The sequence below is a fragment of the Choloepus didactylus genome, chromosome 6 (assembly GCF_015220235.1).
Source record: "Choloepus didactylus isolate mChoDid1 chromosome 6, mChoDid1.pri, whole genome shotgun sequence".
NCBI classification, from domain to species: domain Eukaryota; kingdom Metazoa; phylum Chordata; class Mammalia; order Pilosa; family Megalonychidae; genus Choloepus; species Choloepus didactylus.
The window spans coordinates 100,909,170-100,931,629 of NC_051312.1; the positions used below are offsets into that span (position 1 = coordinate 100,909,170).

At 37.1% G+C, this 22,460-nt stretch overlaps 2 protein-coding genes across 10 annotated transcripts; one reads left to right on the forward strand and one right to left on the reverse strand.

The window, feature by feature from the left end:
- The first annotated feature begins 753 nt into the window (after positions 1–753).
- On the forward strand, positions 754–7,950 carry TMEM126A (transmembrane protein 126A). Of its 2 annotated transcripts, XM_037840929.1 has the most exons (6): positions 754–895; positions 2,563–2,605; positions 2,946–3,044; positions 5,838–6,031; positions 7,118–7,232; positions 7,716–7,950. In XM_037840929.1, exons 3-6 carry the CDS (start codon positions 2,953–2,955, stop codon positions 7,906–7,908), a joined length of 594 nt encoding a protein of 197 aa, XP_037696857.1. In that variant the 5' UTR covers positions 754–895; positions 2,563–2,605; positions 2,946–2,952; the 3' UTR covers positions 7,909–7,950. The 2 variants fall into 2 exon arrangements, with proteins under 2 accessions (XP_037696857.1, XP_037696858.1); XM_037840930.1 differs by lacking the exon at positions 2,563–2,605 and having other exon boundaries at positions 770–895.
- CREBZF (CREB/ATF bZIP transcription factor) lies at positions 5,166–16,922 on the reverse strand. 8 transcript variants are annotated; one of them, XM_037840926.1, is made up of 5 exons: positions 15,589–16,922; positions 15,304–15,381; positions 14,956–15,054; positions 14,165–14,233; positions 5,166–12,397 (listed from the first exon to the last, which is right to left on the reverse strand). In XM_037840926.1, exons 1-2 carry the CDS (start codon positions 16,656–16,658, stop codon positions 15,366–15,368), a joined length of 1,086 nt encoding a protein of 361 aa, XP_037696854.1. In that variant the 5' UTR covers positions 16,659–16,922; the 3' UTR covers positions 5,166–12,397; positions 14,165–14,233; positions 14,956–15,054; positions 15,304–15,365. The 8 variants fall into 8 exon arrangements, with proteins under 8 accessions (XP_037696854.1, XP_037696851.1, XP_037696853.1 ...); XM_037840923.1 differs by lacking the exon at positions 14,956–15,054; XM_037840925.1 differs by having other exon boundaries at positions 14,165–15,054.
- Positions 16,923–22,460: the final 5,538 nt, after the last annotated feature.

Genomic DNA, 22,460 nt, shown 5'->3' on the forward strand with positions numbered 1-22,460 from the left:
AGTTCAGCAATGTGGCAGGGTACAAGATCAACACACAAAAACTACAGGCTAGCAATGAATACTCGAAAGAGAAAATTAAGAAAATCCTATTTACAATAGCATCTAAAAGAATAGAATATCTAGGAATAAATTAAACAAAGGATATAAAAGATTCGTACATTAAAAACTACAAAACTGCTGGAACAGTTTCTCTTTCACCACATTCACTCAACCCTGCCTAAATTTATATGCAGTATTCTGCAAGGCATCGGGGAACTCAAAAAAACAAGCTCTGCCTGTTGAAGCACTCACATTATTGTGGGACAAATCAACGATATCATAACAAGGCATGGGGAGCTGTAGATCCAAGGAAGAGAAAACAAACTATGGATTAAAGAAATCTCAGCTTCTTTTACACTTCTTAACCTGAGCACCCGTCGTGTGCCAAGGGCTGTGCAATTTTCATATATTCCATGCTAACAACATAAGGTAGCTCTATTAGCCAGGAAGTTGAGTAAGTTAAAGTAACGTGCCCAAGGTCATATAGGTAGGTTTTCAGTGGAAGGGCCAGGTTTAGAGCCATAGAACTCCCATCTTGAAATTTCACAATTTCTACAGGATCTGTTCTGGGGGGCGGGGGTTGGTGGAACTAGAACCCTACGTGCCCGCCAAACCCCACCACTCAGGGATTCCGCACCTCCCTCAGCCGGAAGACTCTTAGCAGGAAACCGTTCTGTCTGCAACCTCGATCTCGCAACCTCTGAGTCCAATCAGCCACAGCGCCGGGAGCCGGCCTGTGATCGAATCACGTGTCAACCAAAGATGGCTGCTCCTGTGTAGAGAAGCAGTCTTGTCTATGAGTCCTGGCGTGGCTAAAGGAGATAGGCAGCACTGACAGAGCGAGGGGAAGCGTAAGGTACTGGCTTTCCCGGGAAAGGGGTGCAGTAAATGTCACGGTAACAAAAGAAGCCTGGCGCATTGTCGCCCTGGTCTCCTGCAGGGCAGGAATGGGATCCGGGAAAGTAGCTGGAATAAAGGTGGGGAAATGGGGAGTAGGTCTTATGGTGTTGGTCGTCTCGTCACTTTGTCTTATAAAGATTTTGTATTTAAATTAAGCCAATAAAAGGGGGAAAACTCATGCGGTTGACCTTTATCCAGGTTTACTGGCAATTTACCTAATGACCTTGGCCAAGTTTCATTTTCCCAGGCCCACTTTACACATTGCCTGTCTCTCGGAGCTGACCCACAGTGACGTGATATAGCTAATGCAAAAGCCTTTTTGAAATGTTTGCAGTATTCAAAGGTGGCATTGTCGTTGACAGGGATTTCTTAACTACGGGGACTGCCCGGTCAAGACTTGTGCTGAATTAAGGGCTACCCTTAATAGATACACCGTAGAAACGGTTAGTTCCGAAACCTCGAACCCTCACCAGTATCAGAGCATAGAACAAAAAACTAGTGATGGCACTGGGCTAGACTTCTAACGAAATACTCTTTTTCCTTTCTGACATGCTTTTTATCTCTATGTAGACTGAATTTAATTACTGCTCTGTATATCCCTCCACCAGACACACACACACACACACACACACACTTAACTATCCTGTAGGTCTGGGATTGTGAATATCATGTTATCGTAGCCAAGACCCTCAAAAATTTGGGGTCCTAGAAACCTAGACCTAAATTTCTAAGTATGCATTGTACAATATTAGTTTTTAAATCCAGGCATATGAAATTTCAGTGCACTTACCAGTTTCTGTATGATCCCTTAAATATAAGTATCCAATAAATATTTTTTAGTTTTGCAGATTAATAATCTTAGTAAATAGATGAATAGTGAACCAAGAAAATCTGATGTCATAAAACCATATTGACCTTTGCTGTTTTCCCTGAACTTTTGCTTTTCTTAACTCTGCTACTCTGAAATCTGTTGTATAGGGAGGTTCAGACTAAACTCATTGTTTAAGACCCTTCTACTCTGACATTCACCCCAACTAGTGCTGGCATCAACAAAGTACCGGGTTGTGGTCTGTGTGTAGCCTGCAGCTTCATTCTTTATAGCCAGCCAGCTAAGAATGGTTTTATATTTTTAAAGGTATTTAAAAAAAAAAAAAAGAATATTCGATAAAGATCACGTGTGACCCAGAAGACCTAAAATATTTACTGACTGGCTCTTTAGAGAAGTTTCCTGGTCCTTTCTATACCTAGAAGTGAAATTGCTGGGTTTTCAGGTCTTCAACTCTACTAAATAATACCAAATTCCTTTCCAAAGTAGTACCAATTTACACTTCCACCAGTAGCATTCAAGAGTTTCTCTTGTCCCATATCCTTGCCAATAACTGAAATAGATTTTTTTTTTAAGCAATGTATGGGTATATATTGGTTGTAATTTGTATTTCACTGATTATGATGAGATGGAGCATGTTTTCATTATGTTGATTAGCTGTTTGACCTCCCTGTTTTCATGCAGTGCCTGTTCATATTTTTGTCAATTCTCTATTGGGTTGTTTGCCTTTTCCTTTTAATTTGTAGTTCTTTATATACTCTGAGTACTAACTACTCCTTTGTCGGTTCTATTGCCAGTATTTTCTGCCATCCCAGCTTATCTTTACGGCATCTACTGAACGTGAGTTCTCAATTTTAATATTAGTTTCATCAGTCTTTTCTTTTTATGTTTAGTGTTATTTGTGAAATGCTTAAGAAATATTTTAAAGGGTTAGGAAGATATTCTGTATTTTCAAAAAATTTTATGCGTTGCCTTTTATGTTCTGGTTTCTAGTTCACTTAGAATTAATTTTGGTGGGTTTTTTTTTTTTTGTATGGTATATTTGAATTTATTTGTCAGAATATGAACTCAATCTACAGCTAATTCTTTTTAAATTAAATATTTATGGTCTTTTGAAGGCTGTTAAGCCCTTTTTGTTTACAGAAATACATTGAAAAACGGTATTTTTATTTTTTTTAAGGCTCAAGATGGAAAATCATGAACCAGATACTATCAAGGAAAACTTAACAACTTTGAATATCATAACCAGAAAAATTAACCAACTTCCAGAAGTAGAAAAGTAAGATAACCTTGATTTAAAAATCTTTTACCAGGTAGATTTTCATCATTGATGTCATCTCAAATCTATTTCATTTGAGCATAAGTAACATAGAATGTCAGAAGGAAACTGAACTTAAACTTTTTTTTTTTGCCTTGATGAGAAAACCATTTTGTTCAATCTCACATAGCTAATTGTGGAAGTCAAGGCTGGAACTCATGTCTTTCAGCATATCTAATTGAATAATGGTTGTTTTTTTCCATTCAACTTGGAATAAATTATTTATGGCCCATTTAAATAACAAAACTTTAAAATGCCTTTTAAATTGTCTTCTCTTTCTCAATTCATTTCTGTTTATACAGTCTAAAAGGAGATTGTGGAATATACATAGCTAGATTAAGAGGGAAAGGTTATATAGGGAATGTACTGATTTTTTAAACAACACAGAGGAAACCACACTGCATTTCCACAAAGTGTCCTTAGATCCCCTCTGCATTCAAGATGGCCACTCTGACAAGGTTACATTTAACCCAAAATTCTGAGACTTAAAAGGATGAAAAGAAGCTAGACTACCGGGGGACAAGGAGGACAGGAGTATCTGGCAGAGGGAAAGCCATAGTACAATAGTGGGCATAAGTCAGAGGAGCAGGAATAATTTTAAGCAGGGGAATGATGTGATCAGCTAATGTTTTTAAAGAACATTCCAGTTGCTTTATGGAAATTATATTTAAGGTAGAAAAGAAAGAAAGTAGGAAGACCATTAGGAGAGCTGGCATAATAATCCTTGTAACGGTAATGGTAGGGTAGTGGTAGTTGGGATGAAAAGATGAGTCTGAAATATATTTTGGAGGTAATCTATCTTCAAGAATAACTGCACAAATTCCCATCTTGCTGCCACTTACCATCTCAACAAAGGGGAACCTACAAACCAAGGGCCATAATAAGACCTCAGTAAGATTCATGAGTTGTTTATCTACCCCACCCCCACTATTTTGTTTTCCTGAGGTGATTAACAGAAAAACTAAAGCAAAAAAAAAGGGGGGGGAGAGGCTGTGTCCATTTTTCCAGTAAGGTAGGAAGAGCTGGAGAGACTGAACCAAGGAACAGAATAGATGCTAGAAGCTTTGAAGAAAGGTGGCTATGTCACGGGACCCTTCACGAAAGGAAAGCATGGGAAAGTGAGCTGAAACTGCAAAGTAAATTGTTCTCAAATACATCTGCAGTGGGCACCTAAACAGGGCTGACTTATCTTTGCCTTGTTCCTTTTTTCCCCTATCAGTTCCCATTTGGTTCTCCTAAGTTTTGAATCCTCACCCTTTCCTCCTTTATCAATTAGATATGTTTAATAGTTATTTGTACTCAGCGAATTATTAACTAAAAAATGTGACTTTAGCCATAGGAACTGAAAATTGGTTTGGAAGACAGCAAACTTTGCTATTCAGATTCCTGTTACACTACTTGCTTTTTAATGCTCACTGAACATTGGTTCCTATGACTGAAATGGGGAGAATATGTATTTCCCAGGACTGTTTTACCAAGATGAAATTACTTAATATTTTAGAGGAAGTACTCAAATCTCCTATTCCCTCAACCCCCACAAAAACAGAAGTTCCACCTATTCATGTTTTCTGTTATTGTTTGGTAGGTTCTGCCAAAACACTAAATACTATCTTGTGTAATCTAAGTTCCTAAACTAACTCTTCTTGTACACCATTACCATTTTTATAGACTTCTGTTATAGTTGTTTGCGTGTCTTCCATCCTCCTTGGCCCTTCAGCATGTAGTAGGTACTCAGTGAGTAAATAGGCACTATTATGATTTCAAAGTGACAGGTTAGAAAAGCAATACATTTTATAATGTAGGAAGCTTAATTAGGAGTTCTTAGAAAAGCTATTTTAAGATGAGTGTTAACCACAGAAATTGGAGGGAGTACTGTATAGCTAATTTAGCTAGACTAGTGAGAAATCTGATTGTGACTGTTTTGAAGATGACAAGGCAGGTGATAATAAAAACTAACTGGAAGTCTGAAGAGTTGGAGATAATATTTTTTATATTATAATTGTATATGGGGTTTCTTGTTTTTAAATGCATGGAACATCGATTATAACCTCATACATGCCTTGGCTTAAAACCAGTTCTCCATTTACTGTCTCAGAACATCAATGTAGTCTTTATTTCAGTGAATTGTTGGAGAGTACTTAGCACATAATATCCCCTAAATGTTAGTACTTACTTCCCCTGTCCTCCAATCCTTGCATTAATGCTTCAGTGAAGAGTGAAAGGAAACACATTAATTCCACACTATTGAATACCTTCTATGTATCAGGTACTGTTGAAACCAAGTTGAATATATCTTTATATTCAAGTTGTTTATATACTAATGGGGAAGTATGACATGTAAATGAATATAAGATAGTACCACCTTATAAGGTGTTATGCTAGAGAGGTAGTATTGGATACTATGCGAGCCCAGAGGAGAGGCACCTAAAAAATCAGGCTCCCCAGAAGCCGTTCTCTGCTACGCGGGGGAACTTTCTATATTAACATCCTTTGCAAAATCAAAAAATACATTTAGCAAGATCTGAATGTTTCACTTTCTCCTTAAGTGTTGACCAAATCTGAGAGCCTTTTAGAATAAAGATCTATACATAGAACAATTTTTTAAGGTTTTTGTGCTTAAGGTGCTTTAAGAGATGTATCCAGTTAATTCCAGTCTTGATAAGTTCTATAACATGTCAGAATTGTTGGATATCTTACATACACAATAGAACAACAACAAAAAAAAAATGCTATTTTTTTCTCTCACACTCTCAGGAGTCTATTTGAACATGGATCAACATATATTGGACTTAATGCTGCCCTCTGTGGACTGATAGCAAACAGTCTTTTTCGACGCGTCTTAAATGTGACACAGGCTCGCATAGCTGCTGGCTTACCAATGGCAGTGATCCCATTTTTGACAGCACATGTATCTTACAGAGGTTTTGTAAGTTTACCTTTGAGTACAGGTAAATTCTATTTCACTATTACCAGAAAGTTGGTATATATTATTTACAACTTAATACTTAACACATATTATTATCAAGTAGCTATGTGTTACTTTGAGATTGAAACTTGCTAGTATCTTCATGTACTGTGGCAACTAATTCATATTAGCATGGTCTATCTGCCAAGTAAGATGTACTACACAGCAGTACACATACACAGCAGTTCTAAGTCTAGTTTATCTTTATCACAGTGCTTATTTATAGTAAGAGATATTTGGAAACCTTATTTTTTAAAGATGCTGCCTGCCTTATTTCTTAAAGACTCTATGGAGCAAATTTCTTAAACCACTAAATGCATACACAAGAATTATCAAATATATGGAGACCAGACTTCCTTTTGAAAATCAATTCTTGTTACTAGAGGGGTATAGGGGTAGTATATCTCTTTTATTATCTAATTCTCTTTACCTTTGGTTAAGTGCTATTACAAATTTGTTTAAAGTGATTTAGTATTTTGTTTGAATCCCATGACCAGTGTGGAAAGTATTTTTATGATGAAGGGAAACCTATTGCCCAATGAAGTGAACAGACTAAGGGATAAGACTAAAAATAGAAAGCTAAGTTATTAGCTTTCTCTTTCTAATATACCTTTATCCTCATTTAGAAAAGAGTAAAGTCACATGTATAATGTAAAAACTAAGATGAAGTTTGATGTTTTAAAAAATTCCCACAGGTTAAAAAAAGTGTCTCAAAGACAGAAAAATATTAGCTCAAGTCTGCTGATACAAAACAAATACAAAAAAGTGAGCAGCAGCCAAAACCATGGGATTACATTCAAGTTTGGAACAAAAGAGAATTTTCTTATCAATTATTTCTAGCTATTTTAGGTTATCCATACATGTTAATTAAACCTAACATACCTTGCAGAATTTCATTTACTGTATTACTGCCTGAAAATTAAGTTACCTATCATTTATCGCCAATACAGTTTGTACTTTGGGGTAGCACACTCCACAGTGATAGTAAAATATGCAATATCTATTATATATGGGTACCTTGCATTCTTTAAATCATGTGTACCTAACTATTCCAACCTTCACTTCCTAGGTGATTTGAATTGTGAGACCTGTGCTGTAACACGGGGAGGACTTGTTGGTCTTGTTTTTGGTGGTCTGTACCCTATTTTCTTGGCTATTCCTGTGAATGGTGGCCTAGCAGCCAGGTAGGATTCTCTTTTAATTGTTTCCTCATAATTATTAACAAACTTTAATAATATATGTGACTACCTATAAAACTCACAAAACACTATTTCTCTGTTTAAGGCATTTAGACCAAAGGCAGTATCATGTTTTGATTTGAAAGAATTAAGACATTTTGAGCACTTCCACCAAAGGAGAACAATCAGAAAATGTCTAGCTAAAAGCCTGCTAGCCAAATAATTCTACCATTCTCTGATGAACTCTAATGCATCAAGTAATTTATGCTGTGAGCCTCCAGAGGCAAACCAGAAAGATTTAAAAAAAAAAGCAAAAAAACACAACAGGATACATTTTAGAACTAGGAGACACTGAAGAGAATAGCACTGCCTTAATCTTTACCTAAACTAGCTTTATCTTAATACTTATAGGATCAGTATATATTAATATAGGCTTGCCATATGATACAACAAACTTTTCTAGTGAAATGTCTCAATGTTTTCTTACAGATATATCTCAGCTGTGCTACCCGAGAAAGGGAACATTTTAACCTACTGGATTAGAATATCAAAGCCTGTCTTTAGAAAGATGCTATTTCCCATTTTGCTCCAGACTGTGTTTGCAGCATACCTTGGATCTAGACAATATAAACTACTTATAAAAGCCCTTCAGTTACCTGAACCTGGCCTAGAAATTCACTGATTTTAAGCAGAGATGTAAACAAGAATAAAATGTTAAAAACAACCTGTCTAATGTGTAAGTAAACATAAACTTCTAATTTATTACATGAGGTACAATTCCAGGACCTACAACAAAAGACTACACAGTGCCAAAAAAAGCTGAATCGCACTAAAGACTAACCACTTTAACAAGGGCATTACTTTAGTTTGCCCAGTAGTCTCCTCAGTTTAGCTCACTCCACTCCTTTACATTAAGCATTAATGCCCTTCCTCACAGAGGGAACAATTACAATCTTCTCGACAGATGGTTATTCAGGTTCAGCTTGAGCTCTTTCAATGGCAAAGCCATCCACTTCAAAAGTCAAATTATTTATATCCTTGGAAAGCTATATTCTCAGCCAACAGAGGAAATTCTTTGAAGCTTCCATCTAGTGTGGGATAATTCTGTGGAAGCCATGAGCCTCTTCTCTAGGTGACGCTAAGTTAAATAACCTCTTTGACCCTCAGTTTCTTCATGGGTAACTTTTCAAGGTTGGTTTATTACATGAAATAATATTTGTAAGTTGCCTAACGTAGCACATGATGTATCTGGCACTCAAATGATAGATATAATTCTCCCTATTGCTCCTTGTTTTGCTTTCTGAAATATCCAAGTCTGTTCCTCATTTTCTGAGATAGATTTCAATTTTTAGAGAAACCTATTATGTTCCCTTTCTTAAAACTTCTCATCTTTAAACCATTTTCTTAGGTGACAGCATCTGTATCAGCACTATTCGAAAGAACTTTCTATGATGATGGAAATGTTTTTTATCTGCAGTAACCATATGGCAGCCACTAGCTATATGTGGCTATTGAGCAATTGAAATGTAGCTAGTGCAACTGAATAAATGAATTTTAAATTTAATTAATGTTTTGCCACATACGCCTGATGGCTACAGTATTAGACAGCACAGGTCTAGACCAACACTTATGAATCAAGTCAAGTCATCATAAGAAAAACTACCCAACAAAATTTTAAGTGCCACCTTACACCATATTCACAAGCTTTTTAACTACTGCCTCCAAATACAGTGACATATCTGTCAAGTAATCTTGTACTACTTAAAATCAGATAAAGGGAGAATTTTACCTGTCACCTAGAAAAGGCAACTTCACAACTGACTTCGGCTTTTAGCATCTCTTTGAAGGAATGTAATGAAGCAGTACTGAGAAAATGCATTTTCAATTTTTTGGAAAGCAAATACAATTTCTTTCAAAAGGCACATAAAAATATATTCCCTACCTAACTTACATAAGAAATGATCCTAATTGTGAGGCAAAGAAATCTTCTATTCATAGAAGAAAATCTGAAAGGAAATAAGCGAAAATGTTTACTACTGATACTCTACGGATTATAGAATTATGGGTGGTTTTTCTTTCTTCTTGATTCCTTTCTGAAATTTTCAGATTTTCTATAATTATGAATATGCTTTACTTCTACAACCAGAAAAAAGTATACATTATTTAAAAGGAAAAAAAATTACCTGATTATTTTACTAGGTAAAAAAAAATCAAGAGTAAAAGCTCTGTGACCTAAAATTATCTATTTTACCTGTATTGTCACTTCTATTTAAAGCAGAGTTCTACTTATCACAATTTAAAAAAGTAAAAATAATTCCTGACTTCAGAAAGAAACCCAAATTACTGAATTAGACTCTTTAAGAATACAGAATGATCAACTTTTAGAGCATTCACAGCCCACCTATACAACTAAATTGTTTGCTAATTTAATATAAATTGTTTCCTTATCCTTAAACATTCCCACAATATTTCCTCCCTAGCACAATACCACTTGTAAATAGGTGTAAGTTTATAATTGTTTACATAACCAAAATTTCCTTCTAACATCTGTCCTCTACCATGTATTTATTAAATCCTCTTTTCAATTAATAGAAACAGGCAACATAAGCAATAAAGCATGTTATTTTAAATCTGTTGCTGCATATCTACTTTACCAAAATTTTGCTCAGAGGGCAGATAAGTAACATGAACCTGCCGTGGCCTGCATGACAATTTAAGCTTTCAGTCATTTGTGGTTAAAACTTAAAGAACACTGCTTCATTCAGTCTGGAAAAGAAAGTGTTTAATATTTCTGTCCAGTCACAGTAAACAACCTACTTAAATCTTTTACAATTCACTTTGTATAATTACTTGACTTTAAAAGAATAAAAAAGAAGGTTCATACTATACTTAAACCAAGACATCAATATAGTTTATAAACCCCAAACTGCAGTATACCAAGAACCAGAGTTCTAGGAAACTGTCCACACTACAAATTTAGAGGCACATTCTAAAGAAAGTTGGGCTACCAGTAAAATTCAAATCTGTGTGTAGTAACAGAACTACACAAATGTTCAAAACACTATAAATGACTAGATTTTTCAATTAAAATCAAGGAAAACTTAAAAATATTTTCAATAAAACAAGTACTTTGGAGTCAACAAAATTACAAAAATATAATAAATTCTGTTCTGAACTGGTTTCTTTTTTTAAAAGTGGGGGAAATGGCTCTACTGTAAGAAACCTTGAATGTAAAAATTGGGAAAAGGTAAAAAACTGGGAATAAAACACTGTGATCAGTAAACAAAGCAATGAAAAAGGCAAGTTAAGAAACTTCCTATTGACCTGTAATCTGGGGGAAAAAGGTCAAATTTTCTCCAATATTATATGATTTATATATCTAATGATAAGCTAACTTACTTTCTGAATAAAATTTAATTATCTCCAATTTAATTCTTTTGCATTTTAAAACCCCAAGTGTAAATGACCATTTAGGGTCTTGGTCAGAGCTCAACTGTTTTAAGACAATATGGAGTGACTTCTATAGAGGCCATATGTAAAGGTATTCAAATTTAAATATATAAAAAATACTGTGCTAGCCAAACAAAGACGTCCCCTTTGATCTCTGGCCTAGTTCAGCATAGGGATCAGTAAGAATGCAAAAATTTGGGAGGTTCTCAAACTATATTAATAGTGGGTCTGGGAAAAAATAAATAACTGAAAATATCCCAACTACCAACCAAGTCAACTTTCAAGAGTCATCAGATTATTTAGCTTAAAAATTTGACATTACTAAGGCCTTAAACTATACCTTCAAAATGTTGGACTAGGTAATTACATATTTAAAATTCATTAGAGTGAATTATCTACTCTATCAAAGCAGTAGTTATGGTGAGCTAATAGTATTGGTGCCTAAACATTTTGTTTTGCAATTATAACCAGCTGTACTAAAGGAGCAGCAGTCACTTTTGTATAAGCCAGTGGGAATGTTCTTTGCTAGATATCTGGCTACACAGGCCGCAAACACACTTAGGTTACAAGCAACTGAGTGGGTTTAATAAATGTTGTACAATAACTGACTGTAATTAATAATGAATCATTCTGGAAACAATAGAAATAGAAGCCTATCTCCTATTCTCTTCTACTTCTAGCATCTGCATACTTCCAAAACTGAGTCAGTAAAATAAAATGACTCTAGATCATGTGAAAGGATGTATTAGAATAATCAAATAAAAATGAAATAAAACAATTCAGAGTTCTTGCATGTTTTTTCACACTTGTAATGGCTGAAATATTTCAATTAAATAAAACCATATGCCAAAAAAGAAGTGCCACTCCCATCTTCTAGAATACTATAGCCCTTATATAACACTAGACAAATTTTAATATAAAACAACAGAAACTATTATACTATTCATTAGAAACCTCAAAATATTCCCAAAACAGTGTAAATACTCAGAAAACTCAGGCCAAAACCTCAGAATCCACACATCCTGCTGTTTCCCTGAATTGTAATTAATTCTACCTAAACATTTAACGGTAATCAATTCTTTCAGATATACAGGCAGACAAATCAATGCATCTATTTTAAAAAAAAAAAAAGACTACTCTTCATAAAATTAAAGACTTTACACATTAACTTTTATATTCTACTCGCCAAGGTATCTCCCTGTACTTTCACAAATTACCTCATGTTCCAGGAAAGAAATACAAACTCATGATATGTCTTGTGATCACTGATGGCCTGTTTATGTAATTCTAGTCCACTAAATGAAATTCCATAGAATGTGGTCTTGATTATGTAAAGAATCTAATATTCCTTGATGAAATACTATAGTTCTCTTCTCCAATAGGTAGTGACAATATTTTTAAAGGTATGCAAAGAACTGGGTATCACTCTCATGAAAGACCAAAAAAAAAAAAAAAAAAAAAAGAATAATTTTGTTCCAAAATTAACTTAGTCTCATATATTCCTATTAAGTCTTTCAAGGATTCCAGAGAATCTTTTCATATCTCCATTTCTGGAAAGTGAAATCAGTATAGAAGTAATTTGGGAACTTGAAAATGGCATTCATTTTTTTCAGCAGATGCCAAATTTTTGACCGACATGGCTCCCACAACTACTTTGTTATCATCAGTCCAGTCAGTTAACAGGTTGTAGGAAAACATTCGTTTTTGCAGACACTGCTAAGCTGTTTAAAGAGAAGAGAGAGAGATTAATTTAGTGATTATAAAATGCATAAATATTTAATTAAAATATTTTGAACACTTTTCGTTGACTTGTATTAGAAGTGTGACTACTTTTTTTAAAATGTAGGCTTTTTAATTAAGTCTGGAATGGGAAGTGCAAAAACAGTAAGCCAATGATAGGAATAGTAACGGTCAATATGATGTGTTAGTTCAGTTAATGTATGAATTCCTGCCACCATCAGAAGACAATTATTTTTAAAGCTACTTTTTAGGTCTAGTTCTATATCATTTTACCATTTGTCATAGTAGCCTAGAAACTAGAGGCACAATTAGAAAAAAAAAAAGTTCACCAAATACTAAATTGCTTTCATCCATTACAATAAATAGAACCAAATCTAAAAATTTCAAAAGGATCCCTATTATATTCCAGAAACCTCCTTTATCCAAATACTAACCATTCAGAACACAATTTTCTTAAAATAGTGAGACAACAGTTTCATATTAATCATAACTTTTTTAATTAACAAGTAGTGAATTAGACACTTTAAGATACTGTTTACTACATACCGAAATAAACAGATCTGTTGTAAATTCAGAAACCCAAACATTTACAATAAAATGTGCTTACACATAAATATGACCAAATTTCTTTAAAGTCCCTGTTAGGTCCTAAATGCATACAATTACCATGTAAAAACAAGACCATGAAATTGATGTAAAAAAATGACAAAATCATTAAGTCACCAAAATTAGAAGGAAAAAAAAAAAAGAAATGGAAACTAAGAAAAGACAGTTAATAAAACATAAGGAATCTAACAAAGCAGCTTTAAAAATAGGCCATACTAATCTTTCCATTTTCAAAAAGTTAATTATCTCCAAAAACTGCCATTTATAAAATGACATTCTAAAAATCTATATTTGAAATTCCAAAGCATCTCAATTTAGAAAGCTTTGACTACTGTTTCTCCCCAGTCTCAAAACTTCAAAAAATACAGAAAAAGAACTGATGTTAAGAAAATCTTCCAAAGAAGTGGAATAATTTTAGAAAACACACTCACTGCTTCCAGAACCCTTTAAGACCCACAGTCAGTATTAATAACATTTTTTCTATTTTTATTCATTATTTCCCAATGTCATGTTAGAGATGAATAAATTCTTTGAGCCCATAACTGAAAGATCAACAAACCTGGTTTTATTATGACACATTTTTGTCATTGATACTGCACAAAATTATATACAAAGAAATATATACAAAATGTTCAAGTATTAGTTAAATTTCAATTCAAGGCTTCTGTTTCAAAAGCTACATTTAACATATTCCATAAAGATAGCACAAATAATTTCAAATAATTTTTCCAACTACTTTTGGTTTATATATATAATTCAGTAGGCACTAAAAATCCATGCAGCTGCATTGTGAGGGGCTTGCTCCTGCACTAAGGTATAAGCAGGTTCATCACTCCAGGTTGTAAGTTTGGCTACTACCCATTCATGCTCAAGTGCAGTAGGTGATGTTACAAAATATGCTGTGATGCACTGGAAACCAGAGACCAATTTAGACCTCAAATCTTATCATCTAACAACAAAACATTTACAGTTGTGCAAGAACAAGGATTCCATTTTCATAACCAAATAACAAATAATAAAACATTTCATACGATAACTTACATCTTTGGACTGCTGGAAAATACTTTTTAATTATGAACATTTTAAAAATAAAAGACAGCAGAAGCCCTGATATTACCTCTTTTCCTCATTTCTTATACTACCTTTTAAAATAAAGCAGGAAATGTGGCCAGGAGCTGGTCCCGTCTCTTCTGCCCCAACAGCTGTATCCACTTTAGCACAAAGAAAAACAAGGATGCTAAATATGTATATACTTTATCAAACAGTGATGTTTCACAAAGAATTTCTTAATGCTTCTTACAATGAAGGATGCTATACCAATTTACACAACAGGACAACAGATTAATAGAGTACTTCAAAAGAGTATGTCCCATCTTTGGAAAAATAGTGTCAATCATGTCATTTAAGTGACCAGATTCACTTAATTTTAAAAATCATTTTTAAATTAGCCAAATGCCTTTGCAATAAGGAGAGTAAGATTCTTTGTGAAGCCTCACTTTACACTTTTTCATTCACATTTCACAACCTTCAATATCTAATCATACATACATAAATTTAACCTAAAATTTTAATACAGCAAAAATAAAGATGTTCAACAATTTATTCATAGTCAGTGATAGGGTAATCACTGTACTGGTCCTCAAAAAAAAAAAACATTTCATTAACCGTTCTTTTCCTTCCTCCAATCAACTAACACAAGAATCTGATATGCAAATTAATTTTCAACTTCTCTAATGGTGAGATATTAAAATCTGTTAATATGAATAGATTCTATATGTTCACCTGCAAACTAAGTGAAGAGATTTCTGTCATCTCCAGCAAAATATCACATTTGTTCATGCCCCTAATGCTTATTGTCAACCTCTCAAAAGTTGCTATAAATTGAAATTCCAATTTGCACCTTGTACAATTCGGAACTTCCATTCAACTTCACCTGTTTCAATGTATCCAAACTGTATCTCTATAAGCAGGTTTCAGTGTACAGTTGGAACCGATGTCATCCAAGGCCATGTCCACACTGGGGACAGAAGAGCTAGGTACACGCAAGTTTGAACAAGGGGACACATTAACAGCTATTTGAACCATAAGAAGCATCTTAAACACACTATTTAACCAGCACAAGTCTGTTTCCAGGGTGGACAGGGCCCAAATTCGATTCCCCTCCCACTTTCCAAAAAAGAAAAAAAAAAAAAAAAATCACACACACACAAATTGAGATGTTGCCCATTAAAGTAGACTAAGCAGCAGAGCATGAGCGTTACGTGAAGAGATGGATCCTTACCAGGTTGTGAGGCGGGAACGACTGTTCTGTAACCCCTACAACGGAGCCTGGCAGGAAGGAAATCACCTAAAAAAGAAACTGTCAGAGAAATTTAATAGTCACATGTTATCATTAGGAGTTGGTTACAGTGTCACATTCATGCTTTTAGCTAAACATTAAAGATTCAATATTACTGTTTCCTCCTCTGAAATGTGTCCAGTGAAGATGTCCCACTAAGGTGTTTTACATGGTGTAAGGGAGTTGAAAGGGATAAACGCGGATAAAGAGCAGATTACTTGACCCTACATTTTAAGAGAAGACGACGCCTTCCGGGCGCACGCCGAGCAGAACTCCACCGACACCTTATCCTTGTCCACATGAAGACACACTCCTCCCGCTGAGTCGTCCTCTTCCAGGAGGTCCTGCTGCTGCTTTCCCACTGGCAGAGCGTAGTCATGGTCACCGGCGGGCGAGTCTCTGAAGAGCGAGGTGGTCAGCCGCAGTCCCACGCCGCTCAACCGGCTCAGCAAGCGAGCCAGCCCGGTCTCGTTGGCTAAGACAGCACGTAGGTAGCGACTCTCCTCCTGCAGTGCTTGTACGCGTTTGCCCAGCTCCCGATTCTCAGCCCGCAGCTCCTGGTTCTCGGCTGCCAGACCCCGCACCCGACTCTCCAGCCCCATTACGTACTCCTTCTTCTTCAGCCGATTAAGACGGGCTGCTGCCGCAGCCGCCTTCCGAGGACTCTTTGTCGCCGCCTGGTTGTTGTCGTTGCCGCTGCCGCTGCCGCCGCCACTGCCTCCTCCCGGGGACTTTCTCCGCCTCTTTTCGTTACTGCCACCGTCACTGCCGCTGTTGCAGCCCCCGATACCGTTTAACAACCTCTGCAGCAGGTCAGAAAAGCGCTGCATCTCAGCAGCTGCAGCCTCGTCGTCTTCGTCCCCTCTCCACAGGCCACTATCCGAACCGCCGCCGGACGAGGACAGAGGCCCGGGAGAGCTGAGCCCGGCCTCCAGGTGCCAGTCCGGTTGCCGGGGATCCAGCAGATCCGCCAGTTCCAGCCCGGACAAAAAGTCCATGTCCTCCGGCTCCTCCCCCGGGACGCTGGCGATCGCCTCGTCCTCCATCGCCTCAGGCGAGGGCGCGCGCACGGCCAGGCCGCCGTGGCTCCCCCTCCGGGCCTCCAACTCGCCCTCGTCGCCGCGCGACTGCTTGCGGCCGGCAGATACGGCCGCGGGCGTCTCCTTCTCCGCAGCCGCCGCCACCGCCCGGGTCACATCCGGGGGCAGCGAGCAGGCCGCCGCCGGCGCCGGACTCCCGCTGCGGGTCGGGGAGTCGCTGCCCGAGGTCGCCAGCAGCTTGGTCAGGCTATGCCTCATGGGGCCCAGCGGTGGGCCCACGTAGGCCTCGGCCCCTCAGACCGGGCCTCGCGGGCCCCAAGGACCCTAGGGCGGGGAACCGGGGCGCTGGCTGGAAGGAAATGCAGGGGAAAGTCTGAGTCGTCTCCTGCCTCACTTGGCTGGTCGACCCCCCGCACCAGGGCGGGGGGGTAGGATGGGAGATCGAGGAGGCAAGGCCCAGCGATGACTCCGCCGCGCTACTCCGACGACGGCCTGGCCGGAAGTCAGTCTTCTTCGCCCAGCCCCTCCCATCGCGTTTCCCGCTCCACCAGGCACTAGCATCGCGAGAATTCTGAATACTCTGGAGCGGGAGTAATTCCAGGTCTCCGGTGATGTCATGGTTACAGCGGCAAAAATAACGTAAACCGGATTTATTTTAAAAGTGGTCTGCCCTGGCTGCACTTCTTAGTCCTCTGCATGACAACTTCCACTCCCAGTGAAACCATTCTTAGAAACTGACCGTCTAGATACCAAATGTATTTATAATCTTAAACAGTTATCCTGGATTTCTCTGGAATTTGAAACTGGTGACCAGATCCCTCTTGAATCGCTCCTTTTCCACTTCCTTTAAAAGACAAGATCTTTTCACTCAAACACAGCGTGTTAGAGAAAATGAGGTAAATAAGTAAATAATATATAATTTTTTCCAACTTTTTATTAAGAAAATTACCAAATATACAGAAAATTTGAAAGATTAGTATAGTAACCACCCTGACTCAACAATAGTACCCAATAACCAGAAGCAACAATTCAACAATTGTTAATATTGCTTTATATAAATAGGTGTAAATATAATTTTTGAATCATCCTTAAGTTGCAGACAAGACACCTCACCCCTAAATACTTCAGCAGGCATCTCTAAAAATAAAGACACTCTCCTTCGTTATCATAATAATGTCATTAACTCCTGAGAAAATTAACAATCAGTTCCCAATATTATCTAATACCCAGACCATAATCCACTTCCTCAGTTGTCTTTAAATATCTTTTATACTTGTTTTTGTTGTTGTTGTTGTTTGTTTGCTTTGTTCTGAACCACAATCCAATCAAGGGTCACTCAATGCATTAAATTATTATGGATTTTTTTTGGGGTGGGGTCCCTCTTTTCTTAAAATAAAACCATCCCCTCCACTTTTTTTTTCTTTTAATATTTTTAAGAGACCATGTCCATCAGTTGTCCTGAAGAATGCACCACATAATGGATTTGTCTGATTGTTTCATCATGATGTTATTCACCTTGTTCCTCTAGCCCCTCAAGGAATCTGAGATTTGAAGCTGTTCACAAATATATTAGAATACAATGAAACAAAACAATTCAACATTTACAAAGCAAGGCCAATGAAAATATAGATGAAATAGAAAGATGAGGGGTTCAGAAAGCAGAGAAAGTTAGTACTGGAATTGTATGGACATAATATCCTACACAGTTACCCAAGTTGGGCTAAAAAATACTCTTAAGTTTCTCAGTGCCCAAATAAAAAGAAGAGAAACAAATTTTCCTTCGTTTGCTCATGAGTAAAGTATATATGAATTCCCTGAGGAAAACCGTGTTTTAGTTCTTAGGTCTTAAAGAAACTTTTGTATGGGCTACTGAATAATGTAATATATAACAGGCTTAGCAATAATGGCTTATATATGGCTGTTTCTTAGAGGGCAAGAAAGCAAGTTCCAGGAAAACAATAGACTGATGTGTCCTAAATATCCAGAACAGTGCTTGGCATAAGCATAGATTTCAATAAATATTTGTTGAATGAATGAAAAATGAAGGTGTCCTTGGTTGTATGCGTAACAGGAAAGTTTAACTGAATGAAAACATTTCTGCAAGGAGCAAAAATTAGTATGACCTATGGTATCTAGAAAAATAAATAAACAGACTCCATGACCTTCTTAACCTTCTCTTTAGGAAAGATTTTGCTCAAGTACAACAGCACACATTTCAGGGTTATACTTACTCTGGTCTGCCCTAAATGCATGCGTTCTGTGTGACCAGTAATCCTGTGCCGGTTTGAATGTGTTGTGTCCCCCAAATGCCATTATCTTTGTGGTCTTGTGGGGCAGACGTTTTGATGCTGGTTAGATTTGCTTGGAATGTGCCCCACCCAGCTGTGGGTGATGATTTTGATGAGATGTTCCCATGGAGGTGTGGCCCCGCCCATTCAGGGTGGGCCTTGATCAGTGGAGCCATATAAATGAGCTGACTCAGAGAGAGGGAACGGAGTGCAGCTGGGAGTGATGTTCTGAAGAGGAGCAAGCTTGCTAGAGAGGAACGTCCTGGGAGAAAGCCGTTTTGAGGCCGGAGCTTTGGAGCAGACACCAGCTGCCTTCCTAGCTAGCAGAAGTTTTCCGGATGCCATTGGCCATCCTCTGGTGAAGGTACCCGATTGCTGAGGTGTTACCTTGGATGCTTTGTGGCCTTAAGACTGTAACTGTGTAGCGAAATAAACCCCCGTTTTATAAAAGCCTATCCATCTCTGGTGTTTTGCATTCTGCAGCATTAGCAAACTAGAACAAATCCCATCCAACTGCATCTTCTCCTTAGGCAAAATTCTAGTCACGAATTGATTTATTATATATTTTTTCTAAATTACAAAATATTGGTTTACATATACATGGATTCAGAACCTCTCCAGTTAAACTAAGAGAAAACCAGAAAACTGAAAGGAAGTTTTTATAATGTATCGTCCGAAGAGAAAAGAAAGAACCGGAAACAAAAGAAAACCTCCCAAAAAATGACTCCTCCTCTTCACCCTTCCTCTCTTTTCTTCTCATTCCTCTCCCTGTCTCCTTCTCCACAGCTGTTATTTCTTTTTTTTCTGGTTATAATGATCATTGCAAAAAATACAGATAATACAGACATGTATAAATAAGTAGAAAGATATTGCAATCCAACTACCCCTAAATAACCATTATTAAAATTTTGGTGTATAATGTCAGAGTTTTTCTATGTACAGAAATAGATTGTTTTATTTTATTTCTTTGAATGCTACTGTTTTGGCATGAACATATTGTGGACATCTTTCATAGAACTAAATGTAGATCCACATGCTTATTTTTAGTGACTGTCTAAAATTCAGTTGCATGGACTTTCCAACTTTTATTCAGCCAGTTCCTCATTGATAACCTTAAGACTGTACTGAAGTTTATACTATTATAAACAATACTATAATGTTGTGCAAAATCTTTTTGTTCATTTATCCTTACAATAAAATCTTAGAGGTAGAATTTCTGGGTATAATTTGCATACATAGACCCTTATTACCTAACAAAAAAGTATCAATTTATATTCTCACCAATGATGTATGTCAGTATTTTGTTCCATACCCTCTCAATGACACTGGATGCATTGTTTTAAATATGTGCTAATCCAAAAATCAAAAATGGTATCTTTTGCATAAGTTTGCCATTCTTTGATTATTGGAAGATTGAATATGTTTTTCTCATGACTATGCTCTAATGTGAATAGACTTTTTGCCTCCTTAGCCCATTTTCCTTTAAGCTGGGGAAAGTGTTTGTCTTTTTTTTCCCCCTTGGATTTATATACACTCTTTGCATTATAAGGAAAACAACCCTTTGTTTGTTATATATGTTCCAAATACTTTTTTTCTCAGTTGACCATTTCTTTCAGGAGTGGGGGAGGTTGCTTGTTTGCTTGCTTTGCTATAATTTTTCAGTAGTCAATCTATTAAAATCATCTTCACAGTTTCTGGCTTTGGTGTTAAGCTTTAAAAGGCCCTTTTAGCCAAAAATAACTCTAATATTTACTGGTTTTAGCAGCTTTTAAATTGCTTCTATTTATATTTTACTAAGAGTTGTTGACAACCTGACTGGCCATTTCATTTAGACCTTTTTTCCTTTTGGGATTAATTCTGGTATAAACCTGAGGTAAGAATTTAACTTTTCTAAAGGTTATCTGCCACAATACAATTTATTGAACAATCCATACTTGCCTCCCTGATTTCCCAACATGTCTGCCATATACAAATTCTTATATGTACTTGGATCTATTTCTGGTATTTTTCTTCTATTTCATTGATCAATCTGACCATTCTGGAACTAACACTACTCAATTTTTATTGCAGTTTTATAATAAATTTTAACATCTCACAGGGAAAGTCTCTCCTTGTTACTTTTACTTTCTCAGAATCTTCTAGCTATCCTTGAATATTTAATTTCTAGATAACTTGAGAAAATTTTCCCAGTTAAAAAAAGTCCTGGAATTTTTTTTGAAACTGCATTAAATTTACTAATTTATTTTTACCAGGTATTTTACACAGTTTTTACTGCTGGTACAGATTATTGCTTCCTTTATATATTCTAAATAGTTATTGTTGCTATATAGGAAAGTCATTGATCTTTTTTTAGATTTTTTTAAATGACTACCTCACTGAACTGTCTTTAAAGATTTCTTTTTCAGTTTATTCATTCAAATTTTCCTGGTAGGCAATTGTATCCCTGTTTCAGTTTTCTAGTTGCAAAAACAAATACCATGTAATGCGTTGGCTTAAAAATGGGAATTCATGGTTCATGGTTTTGAGTCTAGGAGAAGTCCAAATCAAGGTGCCATCAAGGTGATGCTTTCTCCCAGAAGACACTGGTGTTTAGAGGTTAGCTACCAGAGTCTTGGTCCTTGGCTTTTCTGTCACGTGACAATGCACATTGCAACTTCCTGACTTCTCCTTTCTGTTCTGGGTTCTGTTGACTTTCAGCTTTTTTTTTCCCCTGTATGAGTTTCACTCTGCTTATAAAGGACTCCAGTTATCTGGATTAAAGCCCAACCTGATTCATTTGGGCCACACATTAACTGAAGTAACATCTTGCAGGGATCTTATTTATAATGGCTGTGCATTCACCACCAGAATCAATTTTTGAACCTTCAAAATAAAAAAAGCAAAAATGAACACCTAAATCTTTCCATCCCCTCCATCCCACCATATTCTTCATCTAGTTTTTGTCCCTATTTTTCCACTCATCTGTCCATACACTGGATAAAGGGAGTGCGAGCCACAAGGTTTTCAGTCACACAGTCACACTATGCAAGCTACATAGTTATACAATCGTCTTCAAGAATCAAGGTCACTGGGTTGCAGTTTGACAGCTTCAGGTATTTCCCTCTAGCCATTTCAACACACTAAAAACTAAAAGGTGATGTCTATATAGCACATAAGAATACCCCCCACCCCCGAATGACCTCTTGACTCCATTTGAAATCTCTCAGCCACTGGAACCTTATTTTGTTTCATCTGTCTTCCCCATTTCGGTCAAGAAGATCCTCTCAATCCCACACTGGGTCCAGGCTCATCTCCGGAAGTCATTTTCTGTGTTGCCAGGGGGATTTACACCCCTGGGTGTCATGTCCCACCTAGGGGGGAGGGCAGCGAGTTCACCTGCCCAGTGGACTTACAGAGACAGGGGGCCACATCTGAGCAACAAAGAGGCTCTCTTGGGGTGGGGGGGGAGGACTCCTAGGCACAATTATAAATGGGCTTAGCCTCTCCCATGCAGCAACTAGCCTCACAAGGGAAAGCCTCCAGATCGAGCGCTTGACACACTAAATTGGCAGTCCTCAATGTTTGTGGGAAAATCAGCAATAGCCCAGGTGGGGAAGTCCAACATTTCCACATTTCTCCCCAGTTCCTCTGGGGGACCCACAAATACACTTTAACTCTCTGCCCATATCATTCTGGGATGTATCAAGATTTCACCTAATCCCACTTCCCATTCACTGCTCCTTGCACATATGGTATTCAAACAAACTGATCATACAAGTTAAATTATCTAGAA

Coding starts and splice junctions, on each gene's coding strand:
- TMEM126A (XM_037840929.1), top strand. CDS start 2,953: ATGGAAAATCATGAACCAGATACTATCAAGGAAAACTTAACAACTTTG. Junction 3,045..5,837: donor CAACTTCCAGAAGTAGAAAA/GTAAGATAACCT, acceptor TCACACTCTCAG/GAGTCTATTTGAACATGGAT. Junction 7,233..7,715: donor AATGGTGGCCTAGCAGCCAG/GTAGGATTCTCT, acceptor GTTTTCTTACAG/ATATATCTCAGCTGTGCTAC.
- CREBZF (XM_037840923.1), bottom strand. CDS start 16,658: ATGAGGCATAGCCTGACCAAGCTGCTGGCGACCTCGGGCAGCGACTCC.